The 17,458-nt window shown below is 44.2% G+C and overlaps 2 protein-coding genes across 6 annotated transcripts in view; both read right to left on the minus strand.

The window, feature by feature from the left end:
- Window positions 1-3,954, minus strand: part of TAF1 (TATA-box binding protein associated factor 1) — a 32,660-nt gene extending 28,706 nt beyond the window's left edge. For 2 of the 4 annotated variants that reach the window (XM_035541372.2, XM_035541371.2), the window contains exons 1-5: window positions 3,733-3,954; window positions 3,432-3,549; window positions 2,723-2,839; window positions 1,638-1,757; window positions 926-999 (exon numbers count right to left, since the gene is read on the minus strand). In XM_035541372.2, the coding sequence (XP_035397265.1) occupies window positions 926-999; window positions 1,638-1,757; window positions 2,723-2,839; window positions 3,432-3,549; window positions 3,733-3,858 (555 nt within the window). In that variant the 5' untranslated portion in view covers window positions 3,859-3,954. Of the gene's footprint in view, window positions 1-925; window positions 1,168-1,637; window positions 1,758-2,722; window positions 2,840-3,431; window positions 3,550-3,732 lie in introns of all 4 variants that reach the window. The other 2 variants (XM_035541369.2, XM_035541370.2) reach the window with 2 other exon arrangements.
- Window positions 3,955-4,263: 309 nt separating this feature from the next.
- On the minus strand, window positions 4,264-17,429 carry LOC118245321 (rho-related GTP-binding protein RhoG-like). Of its 2 annotated transcripts, XM_035541378.2 has the most exons (4): window positions 17,337-17,429; window positions 16,684-16,821; window positions 10,484-10,554; window positions 4,264-8,607 (listed from the first exon to the last, which is right to left on the minus strand). In XM_035541378.2, the coding sequence occupies exon 4, from the start codon at window positions 8,584-8,586 to the stop codon at window positions 8,011-8,013; it is 576 nt and encodes a 191-aa protein (XP_035397271.1). In that variant the 5' UTR covers window positions 8,587-8,607; window positions 10,484-10,554; window positions 16,684-16,821; window positions 17,337-17,429; the 3' UTR covers window positions 4,264-8,010. The 2 variants fall into 2 exon arrangements, with proteins under 2 accessions (XP_035397271.1, XP_035397273.1); XM_035541380.2 differs by lacking the exon at window positions 10,484-10,554.
- Window positions 17,430-17,458: the final 29 nt, after the last annotated feature.

The raw sequence follows: 17,458 nt of genomic DNA on the forward strand, positions 1-17,458 counted from the left end.
CATGCTGAGCACCAAAGAAATGAATATACAAATAACTGATTTTAAAAAAAAGGTAACAGAAAACACCAAATATGCTAAAGCTAAGACAGCATCAAGTGCTGCAGAGGAAGATAAGGTCTAACTTCGGTGTTAAAGATTCACATGGATTTCTAACAGACAGAGGTTAGCTAACATGTTAAAACATTTAAATACGTAAGTTGCTTGTCTTATACAAAGACTAGGATGGAGGCATGCATAAATCCAAGTTATCCCAGCTGACAACCATCTGTTTGGCAACCATAAGCTTGTCTTTACTCTCCTTCCCCTTCCACATTTCTTCTCCTCTTGACAGCTTTAAAAGTTTCAAAAATAATTATTGAAATACATCAACATTTGCTATTTGAGAGCATTTTTAGAAGTATTGAAATAAATTTGCTTAGTAATAAAAGGAAAGAGCTAAGATTTTGCAAAGAGTTGAGAGTTAAAATCATTCTTTCAACCAACTTGATATTGTTCTCATCTCTGTTCCATACTCAGAGTGGTTCTGAGGGAGAATTAAGTAAAGGATACAGACTTTGCAAATTTTTTTCAAGAAGTCCACAAGTTCAGAACAGCACGAAGGGAGGCACATATATGGCAGAAATGCCAGAAAGCAGAAAAACAATTTTCACAAACAGGTCTGCACTGTGGTCTTGGAGAGCAGCAAACATTATTTCACACCCTGATTTATTTAACACTTTTTAAGAGGCTCTTTCAGATGTCAGGAAAAGCATTACGTGTTAAGCAGCCTGGAAACAGCACAACACAGGAACCGAAACAGAAACTATCAAGATGAGCAAGACCATCTAAGCAATTTCCTACTACACACCCTTAATACTATACGATTTATTCTTAGAGGGCTCATATGATAGAGTTGCTGTCACTTTCACATATTTTTTTACAGTACCTTGCCTGGCCGAAATTCCGGGAAGAGCTCTGTAACACTTGGCAACAGTTTGGTAGCATCTCGCTGCATGATTCCTGCAAGAGGAAGTGTGAGTTTGCCTTCCTTGGATTCTGCCTGCCTGGCTTCTTGAGGTCCCATCTCTGACTCAGAATCAGAGCTGCTGCTGAAATCCACCTTGTCGGAGGCAGCAGAGGAAGGAGCAATGATGGAGGGCAAAATGATACCGTCTCCATCTTCAGATACTACAATAGAACAAGCACCTTATAAACAAACAGGTTTCCTCCCTGTCCCCTAGTACAAACCCATAATGCCACATCTACTTTTTATACCAAGTTATGCAAAAATCAAGCCTCTGTAGGTGTTACGAGTACCATTCTGGTATAACCTTTCATTTTATCCTAAGCGTTCCAGGTGAATTTCCCAGCCACAACTGAGAGGATGAGATAAAAAAAAAAAAGCAATTTGATTGTGAAAAATCAGTATTTTAACAGTCATTAGAAATATAATACTTTACCCTGTATTTTATACATGAGCTCATCTCAGACAGTCCTATAACACTGTGTAACAGGACAAAGACCCACCTTCAGATGCAGTCTGCAGACAGAATTTTGAAGATGGATGGGTCCTTGCCACAGAATGAACTGCTACACAGCAACGTTTGCTTCCTTCAGACATTCACATTGCCAGAGGGAAGAAGAAAGTCCTCACTCACCAGTGGAAGCTGCATCCTTTTCATCTTCTTTCTTTCCAGGTACTGGGGGCGGTGGTGGTGGCGGCATCAGCTTGGAATCAATATCTTCACAGTCGGCATCATAATCATCCTCATCTTCATCTAACCAGTCAGAAGAAAAGACTGCACATTAAGCTGACAATAAAAGGGAACCAGACAACCTTCCCACCTGTACTATCTCATACCTGTCCCAACCTGCTGAGAAGACCACGTCCCCTCATTAGCTTAGCGAGGAGACCATTCTTATTTCATAACTTGATGCAAACCTCTTACCAGTTCAGCTTCCTGCACATGCATTTGTAATATTGGAACTTAAGAAAGAGTGGGATGGGGGAGAAAAAGTTAAGTTGACAGAAAGCAGACTGCAGCACTTATAATACATATGTATATATATTCTGCTATTCACGTTTTGTAGAGAGAATAAAGCTGCTAAAGATGTAAGAAAAATGCGGTCAACTTTACATCCAACCCGCCACAATATGACAACAGAAAGGTTAAGTGTTAAGCAGCTTTCAGGAAAAACAAAGATTCATCATTTGCACTTGCAGCTCCTAAAAGGGAAAAGCCTGTTTCTGTTAGACAGAGATCTCTGGGACCAAAAACAGAACTGAAGTGCCTTTTGGAGAAAGTCATTTTAGAAAAAGCAATCGGGGTAAAAGGGGAGAGAGAGGTTATGGTTGAAGTTACTCTCCAAGGGATCAAGACCTCAACTCTATCTTTGATTATCTCTGAGAAACACCTGACCTCCCACATAACTCTTTTCCTAAGAACACAGGTTAAAGAAATATCAGCAGGTATCAGTACTCTCTGCAGGAGACCCCATGGCAAAAGGTTGCTGGTTTCTCTTCAGAGTGTAGTTTAACTCTGATGAAGAACTCATTTCTTAAAAAAGGAAGGTATTAAGCAGTAGCTTTATCCAGTGAACATGGTTTCAACAAAGCTTATATTGGATTCTTGAAACAACGAGCAAAAAGGCACAACAACACACATTTAACAGAACCAGCGTTTAAGGCAATTGCTCCAAAACACATCCTACTAGCTAGAGCTGTAATGCTAAAGCCATTTACCTGGTCTTCGAACTGGCTGCAGGCTGCCCATTGCCTGCTTATACCTACGGCTTTCATCTTCTGCCACTTCATTAATATCTGAATAATCAACAGCGTCTTCTGTGCTCTTAACCCAACCTATGAAGAAAAATATCTAGTCACACAAAGTTTTATCTTGATGGATATTACTAACATCTGACTTTGCTACGTACTTATGAATCCTTCCCCTATACTTCCTTTTTCTTAGAGGAATAAAAACATTTGATTAACTTTTCCCAAGAGAACATTTTCCCTTTATTCCAACCAAAATCTCCAAGAGCTCTGAATTTCACCTCAAATTTGATAAGTAACCAGCTTTGGCAAAGGAAACACTTTCCGATTACCTAATGAAACTGTTTAACAAAATCTGAAATAAAAGAATCATAATAAGAGACTGTGCATCAAATAGACTTGTACGAGTTTAATGCAGGGAAAAACAGAATAAATGTATTTATGAGCAGGAAGAGACAAAGAGCAGTGAAAAATATTAATTATAAAAGAGAGCGTGTGCACAAGGGGCCGGGAGGTAAGGTGGGAATCACTGTGGCAAGAGAAGGAAGGCCAGGCCCTTGGCAGAGGACCTGTGAGCAGTGCTGGTCGCAGCGCAGACCACCTCGGTGCACTTCTCCCCCCCTGAGCGGGGCCGTGACCCTGCAGCCCCCCGCCAGGCGCCCGGTGCCCGGTGCCTAACCTTCCTCGTCCAGGTGGGCTCCGTCCGCCTCCGGGCTGTCGTCCTCGCTGGCGGTGATCTCGGTGATGAGGTTGCCCAGCCCCAGGGCCCCCAGCCCGGCCAGGTGCTTCTTGGACTCCTGGGGACACCAGAGCCGCGGCCCAGCTCGGAGGGGCCCCTCCGCCGCCCCGAGCGCCCCGGCCCCTGCTCGGCACCCGCCGCCCCGCCGCCGCCCGCCCCGGCCCGGGGCCGCCCCTCAGCTCAGCCCCGCCGCCGGGCTCCCGGTGCCGTCGCTCCCCTCAGGCGCCCCGGCCCGCCGCACCTTGTCGAGGACGCTGTCCCCCTCCAGCTGCCCCGCCTCGTTGATGTTGCCGAAGAGGAAGCCGGCCAGCGAGAAGGGCTCGGCGCGCCCGCCATCCGCCTCCTCCTCGCTCTCCGAGTCCGACATCGCGGCGGCGGCGGCGGCGGCGCCGGGACGGAAACGGAAACCGGGGCCCGGGCGGCGCAGGGAGCCGGCGGCACAGCGGCCCCGCGCGGCCCCAACGGGAGCGCGCACAGCCCAGGCGCTGACCCACACACAGCCCCACAAAAAACCTCACACACCGCCCCCCACACGCCCCCAACCCCACACACCGCCCCCAACCCCCCACGCGCCCCCAACCCCACACACCGCCCCCCACGCACCCCCAACCCCCCCACACACACCCCCAACCCCCCCCACGCACCCCCAACCCCCCGACACACACCCCCTCCCCCCAGTCCCGTACCCCCTCCAGGCAACGGAGGCCGAGGAGGAGAGAGCCGCCTCCACACCAGCCCCGTTACAAAGCAGGGAATGAGCTAACAGCAGAGCCACGGAGATGAGGAGAGGTTTTATTACAATTTAATTTCGCATAATTTAAAAAAAAAAAAATCTTTTAAAACTGTTAGCTGTAATACAAATTCTTTTATAGTATAAAATCAAGTCGCCAGTGTATGTATCAGTACCACACTTAGTCTTGGGCTCCCGCCGGGACGGGCAGCGCCGGGGCGAACCCTTCTTCCAGACATCCTCCGCTCCTCCAGGCGAGCCCAAGCAGCACCAAGGTTCCTACAGAGCAAGGTTTAGCACTCGACAAAGCACGGTGAGGCTTCTCTAGTTTAAATCCCGTATAAATAGCGACAGCTGTAAACTGAAGAAGCACTTACACACCTAAACACGCCTCGTAGCATCCTTCGGACGCAGAATTCCTGAACTGCTCGATGCCGTGTGGATGGCCACAACTGCGTCTTCAAAATGCTTAGGTATGTGAGAAATGATTCATAAGCTGAAAGATTAAAACCAGTCTCTTCACAGAGAGCCTCTTCTGTGAATTATGACATACGTGCTGCATTTCCACTAAGTAAACAAATGAAAGAATGTTGAACAGTTCGGGAAACCCTCACGACTTAACTCTGGGGTACCCTGATCTTCTGAACAGACAAAATCCAGCCACGTGATTGTGTGAAGCATTTGTTACCTGTCCACAGGAAAAAAAAATGGGAAGAAGGGGATGGATTGCAGACTGAAGCACTGGGCTACTTACAATGAAATGCACCAGAAATTGTAGGAAAAAAAGATCATCATAAACTGAGAATGCCAACCGCATGGAAAAGCTCATTGGATTTGTGCGCTCCTGAAGGTCATTCTCATGAAAAACAGACACTGGAATAAATCAGCTGTCAACCAGCAGGATTTTTGCTCCTGACAGAAAGATACAAATACAAGGCACCTAAATGACTATTGATGAGGTACTCTGAAATCAGTAAAAAGCTTCTGAAGTTGCTCAAAGTTCACTTTCTGTTCATTTTCCTCACTATTGTGTTAATATCCTCAGTACTGCTGTGCAATCTATTTATTAAGTAATCTAGATGGGGATAAAGTGTTCTAGTATCGTGTAAGCAATAATGTAATCAATTCAAATAAATTGATTTAGTAGAATTTTATCTCACCATACCCTCTTCCAGTTAACACCAGGACAGCGGCTCTGTGAGCCTACAGAAACAGGCTGTGTGCAACCATACTTGCTCACAGGACTTCATCTGCAAAATTATTGTCATCCAGTTAGGAATAGCCACAAAAGATGCAGAACTACAAGATTTCAGTATGTAAAGAAGTAAAAACTTTTAAAAACAGTAGTAGCTTCAGTACAACATTGCAAGTTTGTGTAGCAAAAAAAAAAAAAAAAAAAAGAGGTGCCTGTTGTTGACATCAAAAGCCTATTTAAGAGCAGTTCAAATATATCACAAAGTTTTTAAAGTACATCTCAATTAAGCAGAGGTTATGGGCTTGCACCAGGGTAACTAGACTGTTGATTTAAGCCTGACCTGCATTATAAAAACATGTGCACTGGCTTAAATAAATATATCTTAAACATGATAAATTCTATTTACTCTGTTACTGAAATTTACCTACAGAAAATAATCTTGCCTTACAAGGCACAGGATTAATTGCTGCCAGCAAGTCAAGCCCACAGTAAAGGCATATTACTGAAGAAAAGGCAGAGCATGGTGAGCAGAGGTTTCCTCACTGAAATACTCCTACTCCCTCGCAGCCTGCGGGGCACTATGGTAGGAGCCACATCCGGACCAGCACTTCTTCTACAAGTGCAAAAGATGCAACGACACTCCAGACAATGGCACTTGGTGAAGAAAAATATGCAGAAGTCTCCAGGTTTCTGCAAACATCATGTGCTACAGGCGTTTTGGTGTTGCCTGCCATCAGGCAATGTATGAAACTCAGTACTGTTTTACTAGCCGCTTATACCAATACCTGAATTAACTGCGGTTTACATCTATGGGCTGCAGCTTGCTAAAGCAGTACCTGTACGAGCATACATCCAATACACAAAAATTGCGGTTAGTGTCAGCAACAGTTAAAACAGCTGAAGAAAGGCACATCCTCTTCAAAGAGGGGAATAAGGGCACAAATATGAATGTGTTTATCTACCTGTATTTTTTTTTTGTATCAGATAAAGCAAGGTCAAATTAACACAAGATCCCTAATAACCTTGTTGATATATTTTGTCCTCTTGCTGAAATGAGGCTTTTTTTTTTTTCTGACCAGGGTATACACAGTGCAGTTTCGCATGTGTGGGAATCACAAGAAAGCAAGTTCTGAATTACCAATCGAGGCTGCATCTGGACAAAGACAGTACTGTCAACCTCAGACAACAAAGCCCAGTCCAGCACCATTGGTTTCACACAAAGCATCTTTGAAGCATGCTGCTTTCATACTACCAAGCTGGAAGGTTAAGACTAAGGAAGGTTTCATGCGCTCACTCCTCAGCTGGTCCCAGAATCACACACAAAAAACAGTGAACATCCTGAAAATAAAAGCCAGCTGTCACTCACTAGAGCTGCTAGAGAAAGTTTAAAAAAAAAAAGAACATAAATAGAACTTCAGTTACAACAGTCTATAATAACTGATCACCTTGCAGAGGGGAGAAAATTGCCCAGGTAAACCTATCCAGTGACTGGCTAACCATTACAAACTTAACTGAAACCATCAGAAGAAATAAGCGTTTCTGTTTCCTGTAAACAGAACATCCAAATTTTCTGTTGATGATCTCCCAGAAAAACAACAAAGGAATTGCTGTAAAATCTCAGGTGGTCGCTCCAAGAACATTAAAAAGTGAAGCAATGAATTCTTCAAGAGAAAATGGGCTTCTACCAAGTCTTTCGGATTCATCAAAGGGAGAGTGGGATTACACTGAAAAGCTCACTTTGAGACTAAGTGTGATCCCAACTATCTCAGTCAGCCCAAGATCATTAAGTTTATTCCCAGGGTGTTAAGTCTCTTTGGAGAGTGAAATGAAACCTTATCTTGGTTTAGAAGATTATGGAAGACTTGCATCTAAACTACTCTTTCACCTCTCCATTTTGACAGCATAAAAATCACTCGTTCAAGGGATTCATCGTTATTACCCTAAGTTCCTTAGGTTAGGAGAAATCATCTCCTGCTTCTATTAACAAAATAACTGCAGGTGTTCCCTGGGTCCTGCTTATTGGGTTAAACATGTCTTATGTTAACTCTTCATATAAATGGTCACAGTTCACTTTAAGGTGAGTCTCGGTAATATTTCAGGCATTTCTGCATGTAAACAAATTGTTTTCAAGCTCTGAATCGGCAAACAACTGGACAGCCAGATGTGTGTAAAAACCAGTTTGATCTGTGCATAAGGGATGGGAAAAGCAGCAGCTATGCTTAAAGCAAAGTTATCAGAATTTGTGCTTTTCAGCAAGTCTAGTAACTGATGGGTATCTAGTAAAGGCGTCTGGCTTCAATGACGTCCCTTCTTTTCTTTTCCTCCACTAAGTAAGAACAGAAGCCAAATGATCCCTGGAGAAGCTGGAGACTGGAACTTTAGAAATTAAGTATATATTTGACCTCTCAGTTGGAAAAAAAAAAACTATTTTGTTTCAGTTTCCCTGAAGCAATAAGACTGCAAGAATATTCTTTGCATAATCCATTTCTGCTTAGAGCTGCTAGTGCAAGATGCAAATCTTCAATTTAACGCATTAAAAAGCCCTCCAAAACTCTAGTCACTATTCAACTTTGAACATCCACCACCCGAGGTAATTACAATAAGACACATTTTCTTGTGTTCTTCTTTGTCACAGGATACAGAACTGCACGAACAGCTTCAGCAAACACCTCCCGAACACCCTCCTGATTCAACGCTGAGCACTCCAAATATTTGACTGCTCCAATTTGTTTAGCCAGTGAAGTCCCCTGTTGCGGGGTAGTGGGAGCCAAGCTTTGCTCTTTCAACTTTTTAACTGTTTCCAGGTCATTTCTCAAGTCTCTCTTCGTGCCCACTAAAAGAATGGGAACATTAGGACAGTGGTGAGAAACTTCAGGGTGCCATTTGTGCCTCACATTTGCATAGGAAGAGGGGCTACCAATGGAGAAACAGATGACAAATACATTGGTTTGAGGATACGAGAGTGTGCGCAGACGGTCGTATTCCTCCTGGCCTGCAGTGTCCCAGAGATTCAGGCTAACCGTCCGGCCATCAACAGTCATTTGGGCACTATAGTTGTCAAACACAGTAGGGATGTACTCTTCGGGGAAGGCATTGGTGGTATAGCTGATGAGAAGACAAGTTTTTCCCACAGCGCCATCTCCAACAACTACGCACTTTATAGTCTGCATTCTTTACCCAGAAACAAAGTCCTGCGCAAAGCAAGAGAACAAGTTAGAAAAAGCACGCTCAACGACAATCATTTTTAAGAGATGCTTTTGCAAGTGTTTTTAATATTGCTAACAATTTCTTATCACAGCCAGACATATTCAGTGTCTCAGAAGCCATTATGAAGAGCTCAGAGGCTAGAAAGACAATAGTGAAACAGAGATGCAACAAGTTGAAAGCTCAGTGACAACTGGCTGCTCTCCAACCACATAAGTGCAAATTAGCCAAATTCCCACAGTCTTGCCTTACGGCCAGACAGTTTCCCACAGGCAAGAGGGACAAGTCCTTAGGAAATACCTGCAAGCGGAAAAGGATCGTGATCTCACGCCCAGTAACAAGATACTCTGTCATCTGTAAGTCCACACACACTCTAAATTGACACTTCTTGCCTATGTATTCTACTGCCTAGGAAGTTTAGCACAAAGAAAGGTCCGAAAAGTATGCAATAAGCCAAGATATCAATTGCTGGGTTGCACTGCTACTGTTTACTACAGTAATTCACTCGACTCACAATCAGACCTCAAGCACCTACATTATTCAGAAAACACAAGACAAAAGGTTCAGACAGCAGCACATACAAGAAAAGCTGTTCTTTGAAATACAACTAGAAATGGTATCCAGATTAGAATACATGAAGAATTTTTCTAAAGAGGTCAAGAACAGATTATTCTCACTAATTGGTGACAGAACAAGCAAAACTTAATAGGCTTGAAGTAAAATAAAGCAAGCTCATATCAAGCATTAGAAAAAACACACGCTGTAAGAGATCAGCAATCAAACAGCCTTCCTGGGCAGGCTGTGGAAATGTTACCAGAGATATGTGATGCTTAAAGGCCTTCTTATCCCTTTCTTGAAATGTAAGGAATAGGTTTGATAATCAAGTGGATATAGACTAAAACTCGATTCATTCTAACCTTTTATTACATGAACAGGAACTTTCATGTTCCTGTTCATAAACACTATGGAACAACTACAAGCACAGTCATTTGTTGCTCATTTCTGTGCTAGAGCTTCCACTGCTAGCCTGAGCAAGAAGGAACACGCCTCTGCCTTCTCACCCAAATGCCTTTGAGGTACTATCAGTAATCCCCAACTCGCAACCAGCACCAAATATGCTGCTTCAAACAGAAGAAACAACTAGTAGGAGGGACTACATTGCACATTCCAGAAAAATCACAACTCCAACAGCATCAAAATTGCAAAGGAAATATGAAAACAAGCAACAGTGAAGTACTTCGCTAATAAGACGTCACAAAATCCCTTTCCTCCAAATTCTCCTTCAAGACCATTCAAACAAATAAACAGCTTGTTACTATTAAGTCTAGCTCTGTCCTTTTTGACAAAGTTTGTATCTATATACTGTTATCATCCCCCTGGGAGCATACATGATTCTTCTGTACTAGGTGAAAATAAACTACCTTAAGCTTTGGCATTGCAGCAGGCTACTCAAGTGAGTGATATTGCTTTCGGTCACTACAACGTACAGTGCTTAAGGAAATACAAATATATGTACGCACTCGCTATTAAAAAGCGGCCAGTTGTGGGAAGCAGTGCTGAAACCTTGCACCAGAAAGACTCAGCAGGATGTGTGAGGGGAGGAATTTGGAAGAAACAAGCAGCAGAAAGATGCAGAAGCAGTTTATCCTTTTTGAAAAGGGCAGGAATTAAATTGCTTAAACATCATGAATCACCTGAAATGAAATCTGACAGGTACTTTTGAGCTTTGGCAGAAAAGCATACGTGTGCATTTCATCATACATCAGAAACATCAGTCATCCTTCAAGGCTAGAGTCAAATGTAAAGAGAGAGGCATGCCACTGGAAATCGTAAAGGTAATCAATAAAAAAGAAGAGCACTGACCAGCAATAACCAACAGCAGGACTGCATATATTATTCCAGAGCAGTTGCACCAAGATTTTCATTTAAGGGGGCTAGAAGAAAAACAAAAAAAAACAAAACAAAGGTAAAAATCTAACAAATTAGAGGCTTAGAAACATTAGTTGCATTTTGCAAAACCAAGAGTTGAAATTTTCTTTAATATAAAACTACCAAAAGCGTTACAAACGAAACATTTTCAGCATTTTATTATTAAGAGGTTGAACACTGCTCCTAACAGCATACAAGGTAGCATTTCTGAACACAGAGGGTCTAAGGGTTACAAAACAGTGACAGACGAGGGGATGTATCCCAGCGCCGTAGCACTGCTGTATCCCCTGTAACTCGCTGTCCCAGGCTCGCCCCCTGCCCTCCCTGCGGGGCACGCTGCCCGCTCTGCGGCTCTGGCACGCTCCCCTCAGCGCCGAGGCTGCCTTCAGACCTTCCCAAGCGCCGTGTTCCCTCCCCGGCCAGGCAGCAGCCCACCTTCTCAGCCGTGACGGCACACTACAACAGGCTGAGGAGTCCTTTCACCCAGTTGCCTGAGCATCAGCGGTTGGTGCTGCCAAGCCACTGGTATGACACGGTGGGAGCGGATCGCGGAGGAGGGGAGCACCGGCAGCTGCCAAGGGCAGCAGCACTGAACTGCAGCAGAGAGCAGGTTTTAGGGTTAATTCCTACGTTTCCTACGTTTACTTCAAACCGCTGAATTAAGTCCTGCGTCACAAACTTTAGCGGTGACCAGGAATTTCAGAGCAGAAGATGATTTCCAAACGAAGTACCTACGCAACAGCCAGCCGTTCTGATCACTTGGTGAAAAGCGCCATCACGGAGGTGGCAGCGCTAAGTCGGACACGTGCATTCAAAACCCGTAAGAGAAGTCTCACGGAGAATGAGACACACAAAGCCTTTTATATGCCCAGTTCCTAGTTTCTAAAATAGATAAATTGCAAAGCCTTGGAAACAGCTCTCTCTTTAAAACACAAACCACGAGCTCCCCCACGGGCTCACGTAGCTATTCATTTCTGCACAGGATTTTTCACAGAAAGGCAAGATAACCCAGAATTGCATCACTACCCACACCTACCAGGCACCAGTACTGTAACACAACGCGGGCAGTTTCTCATATTGGCACACTACAATGCCACGCGTTCCCTGTACCATGGGAAGATATAATAGCTTGATTCAATCTCATTAAAATTTTCTAAAGAAAGCGTGTTATTTGGAGATTATTTTGGCTGGGTTTTTGTTTAAGAGGTCTTTGCAGCTTTCGGTTTGGAACACAGTAGTAAGGTAACAAAAAAAAAAAGCCTGGAATACGAATAACGCTCTTACAGCATTAAGATCTTGAATTACCTGGCCGCAGCTTCACTTTTAGAAGAGCAACAGTTGCAATAGGAAGTAACTCCATGCAAAAATGCCAAAGCATCAGGCTAAGTATGAACTATTCAAATATGATTAAAGAGCCTGTGGGCTCTTAAGTATGCTTCCCTGCAGGGCTCCTTTAAAGTAGGTTCTCTTAGCTGAAAGGATTCGTGTGTGGCATATGCAGACTAGAAAAACAAACAGACCAGGATACAAAATTTAGTACTAAAACAAAGCGTTTAGAAAATTAATCAAAAGAAAGAGTAGAAAGATGCTCCCACTCTCCAGAAACCTGTAGGCTGTGAGCAGGTGTAGCTTGGTTAAAGATTTACATGTGGAAGACAAAGGATTTTTTAATTTAAGCCACAACCAAACAAACAGTATTACCTCCATCTAGCCTTTTATATTAAATCCACAATCTCTGCTCAACATGTACAGAGTCTCTATTTATTTCTGCTTGTAAACCATTTGCATAACAACAAAACTCATAAGAAAGCACGAAGCTGAGGTCCAAATTTGAGAGGAAAATTCTTTTTTCTCAAGCACCTTGGGACTTGGCACTGCGTGCTACATGAATATATGCTAGCAATAAAAAACACCATACTCCCCGATCAATCATCACCAACAAACATCACAAAGAGCAGGAAAATTAGTGTAGGGTTTGCTTTTTTTTTAAAAAAAAAGCTTTAAAAGAATTCTGGGGGAAAAAATTTAGAGAGTAAAACATATATAACAGGTAAAAAGGAGAACTGAAAAAAGAGAAAAATACAGACGACCACATCAACGCATCAAAAGCAAGACTCAGAATTTAGAAACAGAAAGCTAGGCACGAGCTTCAAAGTGAAGTTTAAAGGTTACTTGGCAAGAGAAAGGAGTCAACAGAAAGTCCAAAGTAGTGAGAGGTAATTCTGGTTGCTGAGTCCTGCCAGAGAAAGCACTTTGATTACAGTTAAGGCAGAAGATCATCAGAACATGAAGAGTTCTAACAGTTACAGCAGAACGGGAATAATTTTCAAGGAATTTAAAAAAAAAAAACAACACACATTACCCCACAGAGAAGTGTTGTACAAAAATACATAGAGAAGTTATTTCTATCTTATCCATCAATGCCTCTGAATTACCAAACTGGCATTCCAGCTGGGGTTAGCTTCCTCCTCAGAGGATGCTGCAAAGTCTGCTTTCACTGTCTGCACACCTGGCGTTTCCTTTGGAATGTGCAAGATTTCAATCGACATGTCGAGACATCGTCTGGAGAGCTGCTCCCGTTCTGACCTAATTACATATTTTTGGGTATCGCTAACACGGACAGCTTGCTCTCCTGTAACCCAGCAGGACTTCTGCAGGAGAAATTCACTGTTTGGGTTCCAGCTCCCTCTCCCCACAAAGCTATCATAAGTGAAATTGAATAACTTCATATTACCTCAAAATATTTTTGAGGGAGAGCGAAAATGTTCTCTTCAATATGTCTGAAGGAACGTTCCCAATTGAGAGAAGGGAGAAAACAGTGAGAGAAAACAGAGAGGAAACACAACTGAATTCTTCTGGGGCTTTCTAGATTGATACTTTTTTATACTTCCTGCACTTTGAAAAATTCTTGGCAGAGGAACTGTTTCTTAGCAGGATATGTCTCTGCCCTCGCTCCATTAACACTAGACGCCTCTGTAGGTGGATTTTAGCTTTGATACTGCTCTTTGATAACCTTGTTTTCAAAGAGTTTGTCAGGTTTTCTACATCTCTCTCTCCAGTTTGGACAGGGCCACATTTTGGCCAAACATGAGCAGAAAAAGCACCAGGAGTTCAGCAGAAGTCACCTGTACTAAGCTGTATTGTTCTATTCACCACCTTTGATCAATCCCTCCCAGTTTTGCAGACTCAGAAGTTTGATACTGCTTTATCTGGAGCAAGCAGAAGTTCAGAAATCTAAACAACATAATTGCTCATTTTCCAGTAACAAAAATTTCAGAGATGATTCACGCCGTCCATACATAAAATCAGGCAGAACCTTTCAACAATGAACTGCAGCTCTAACTATATCCTAACATCCTCACCCATATAAAGGAGCCTAAAAGATTTTTGATTTGTGCAACTTAGCCGCCAGATCTAACAGGGAAGATAAAAGGGGCTTTCAGTAGTCTAATCGAGACTGTGTTACTATTCCATAACAGCTCAGCTTACTCTCCATTGTTTTAGGCAAGCGCTAAACGAGTGGACAAGTGCCAAACTTGAGCATGCATGCCAAGAAAGAGTAAAAAAAGCTAAATAGGAGACCTCTTCCCTAATACCCTGACTACTCCTTCAGCAATGAATGACCTACTTGGACTTCTGAATGCCTTTCAAAGTTTTCACACCGCTTTCTGTCCTGCCATTTACCTGTACAGCAAAAGAAACAAAAGATCCAACAGCCCGAGTGGCAGCAGAGGGGAAAGAAATTACCGAGCCCTGCCAGATTCCAGCAGCACAGCAGAACCACCAGCCCACGACCCAGAGCTCCAAGTGCTGTGAACAGCAGAACCAAGGGAGCTCGCTTCTGTGGAGCTTCAAGTTCAGCTTCCACACACACTGCTGATGTCTAACACGAGCACAACTCTCCCATCTCAGTGCGGACACGATAAAGACCTTCCTATTTTTCACCAAATAAATAAACAAATAAAGAATTGTTTCTAAGCTAAAGGAAACTTCCCAAAACCTTTCAAATAATGTTTTTAAGACCTATATCCCTACCAAATCAGGCTGAAATTGGTTTACCCATTTACTTTTTTTTTTTTTTTTAAAAAGGAAGAAACACAAACTTCACCATATAATCAGTATTTCTTAGGGAACCACGGAGAAAACAGTGTTCTGCATGAGCTATTCAGGCACCTCACCCACACAAACCTCAATGCTTCAATACTCTTACTACAGGCACTCATACCCCAGATTTTATAGGAGAGTAGCGATATGAGTGACCAAATATCAATGAACTTAAGTTGTATGAATCCAAGATTACAATGTGTTAGAAACAAGCCAATGAAACAGCTGCACAACTGCAAAATAAGACTACACCAAAGTGCAGCTGTACGGGAACTAAAAACTAGAACATCAGTAGGTATCCAAATCCCCACAGTATACGAAAATGAAATGCATCCTGCCATAATCAGAAGCTGCAGAGTATTAAACTTGATGTCCTTGCAACCACATGCAAAAGCATGGACTTGTCACGATGGTACCCTTCAGAACTTGTTTAAACAAAACACCCCTAATGTGCTTCAAGGGTGGTCACAGTAAAGGCGTAAGACCAGGAGCTGGGACGGCAGGGTTCCACACCCAGATCCACTGCACTCCTCCTGGGAGATGCAGGCAACTTGCAGAGGTCCTGGGTATCGCATACACCGACCACTTTTTATAGGTCCTTCCTAGCTTCTACAGATTTATTCAGTACTGACTGTTAAAGGAAAAAAGACAGTACCTCAGTGACTAAGTTCTGCTAGGAGAATTAAGCACGTTACAGGATGAATGACAAATCCAGTTAAAGCCACCCTCGTTTTGATTTGAGGTGGGGGGGGGGGAAAAAACAGCTGTTAGTCTACCTTCCTATCACCTTGTCACCCGGCATTCCTTGGGAGTATAAACACTGTTTTCAAGAGAAGTTGGAAGAGAGCCACTGTTGTATCTGAGGGGTAACATGTATACTGAGAAAATCTGGACTTCCTCAAAAATAAAAGCCCCCACACTTTTTTGATTCGCTTTTGATTCACTTTTGATTTCTCCTCTTCTACCCCCAAATTTCACTGGGAAGTAAAACAAACAAAAAAATGCCCTTGGTCAATCAATAACAGTTTTCAAAAGTCTCTTTAAATAGTTTTGATACAATTAAAACACAAGTTCAAGCATGCATTCAGTGGGTATTTTATCATGGCTTCTGTGCTACAGTATTGCCCTATTTGCCAGTCTTATTTGTATCACGTATTGCAGTTCTAAAAAGAGAGCAGAAGTTACCAGTGAGAAAGCAGTGCCTCAGCAGTCCACCAGATTTACCATACGGACATAGGAATGTAAAGTAAATAAATAAAATACTCCTTTTAACAATACAAAACCTCTATAATAAAGGCCATCAAATTGTGTCAAAACATTAGGACAGAAAAATCACAACCTCATCATGAAAGCAAATCAAACTGTGCATTCCCCTACCAATGGCAAACCACATATTTCATTGTTTTTCCAACATGTCTGTGAAGTTCCTCCTATGAACACTTAAAAGCTTCTTTTTTATGGAAACAGCTCAAAAGCCAAAATGACAAATAATGCCTCATAGCTGTCAGTTCCCTATAGAGACCCGAGTGCAACTGTACGCTGGCAAACTGGTCAAACACAGTCTTCATGCCAGATGTAAATTACATAGCATAGAAGAGAACTTTGAGTTTTTAAAAGCAAAAAACAGGCTTGGGACAAGCAGGACACACCTAATGAACCAGGCACAAGGAGCGCCGCACTCCAGTGCAAGACACGTGCTGTAAGCACAGGGTACACACAATGAACAAAAGCATTTAAAGCTTTTTTTTTTCCTAACTCAGAGTAAATACGGTGGAAATCACAAGTGCTTATAAAGAGTAAACAGACGCTGACTATTCGCTCTTTTAAAGGAAAGAACAAAGGGATGCCAAATTAAATCAGAAGGAGGGAGGCTCAGAACAAATAAGAGGTAGCGTGTCTTCTGCCAGCCCGAGGTGAAGCTAGGAATTCCTCACTGCGGGACGTTACAGATACCGAGAGTTTACAGAACTCAGGCGGAGAGCCATTAAGCTCGTGGAAGATCTGCACAGCAGGCCTGACCGAGACAATACCTGTGCCTCCCGAAATCACTCGTCGAAGGCTGCGAGAACGTTTTCGGACAGCGTTTTCCTCCAGCCTTGTGCTCTTCTCGAGACAGGAATGTGGCGGGGATTTTTGGGTAGATCACGTACGACCACTCCTCTGCGCCCCTGTAAAGGAAGAAAACACTTAGTACTGAAGCCGGAGACCTCTGCGAGAAGGGAACTCACCCCGTGCCCACCTATTATCGCCCCCCCCCCCCCCCCCCCCCCCCGTGCGCGGAGCCCCCAGCCCGGCCGCGTACCGCCTGGCCGCGAGCTGCCCTGCGGAAGAGGAAAGCCGAGGACCTGCCGGCGGGGCCGCCGCACTTCCTGCACATCTCCCCCCAGGAAACCGGCCCGGGGACGAGCTCAGCCCGAGCCGTCGCCGTGCCCTCCCCGCACCTCCGAATTCCCCTTCGGAGACGCCCCCGGGCCCTGCCCCAGCACCCCCGGAGGCTGCTCCTCGCTGCCCTGAGGGAAGCCGCCGCTCCCGGTAACCCCCCGGTGCCCCCCCCCCCCCGGTGCCCCCCTTCCCCTTCCTGCCCCCCTCCCTGCTCCTCCTTCCCCTCAGCGGCCAGGCAAACCCCGCCGGGGCCCCGCCTCCCTCCCCTCAGGGCCCGGCGCGGGGCAGGGGCCGCGCTCACCTCAGGGCCGCCCGGTGCCCGCTGCTCCCGGGGCGGCGGCGGCGGCAGCGAACCCGGGAGCCGGCCGCACCCCGCCGCGCGCAGGCGCCGGGCGCAGGCGCAGTCATGGCGGCGGCGGCGGC

This window comes from Cygnus atratus, chromosome 13 (genome assembly GCF_013377495.2).
Source record: "Cygnus atratus isolate AKBS03 ecotype Queensland, Australia chromosome 13, CAtr_DNAZoo_HiC_assembly, whole genome shotgun sequence".
Lineage (NCBI taxonomy): Eukaryota > Metazoa > Chordata > Aves > Anseriformes > Anatidae > Cygnus > Cygnus atratus.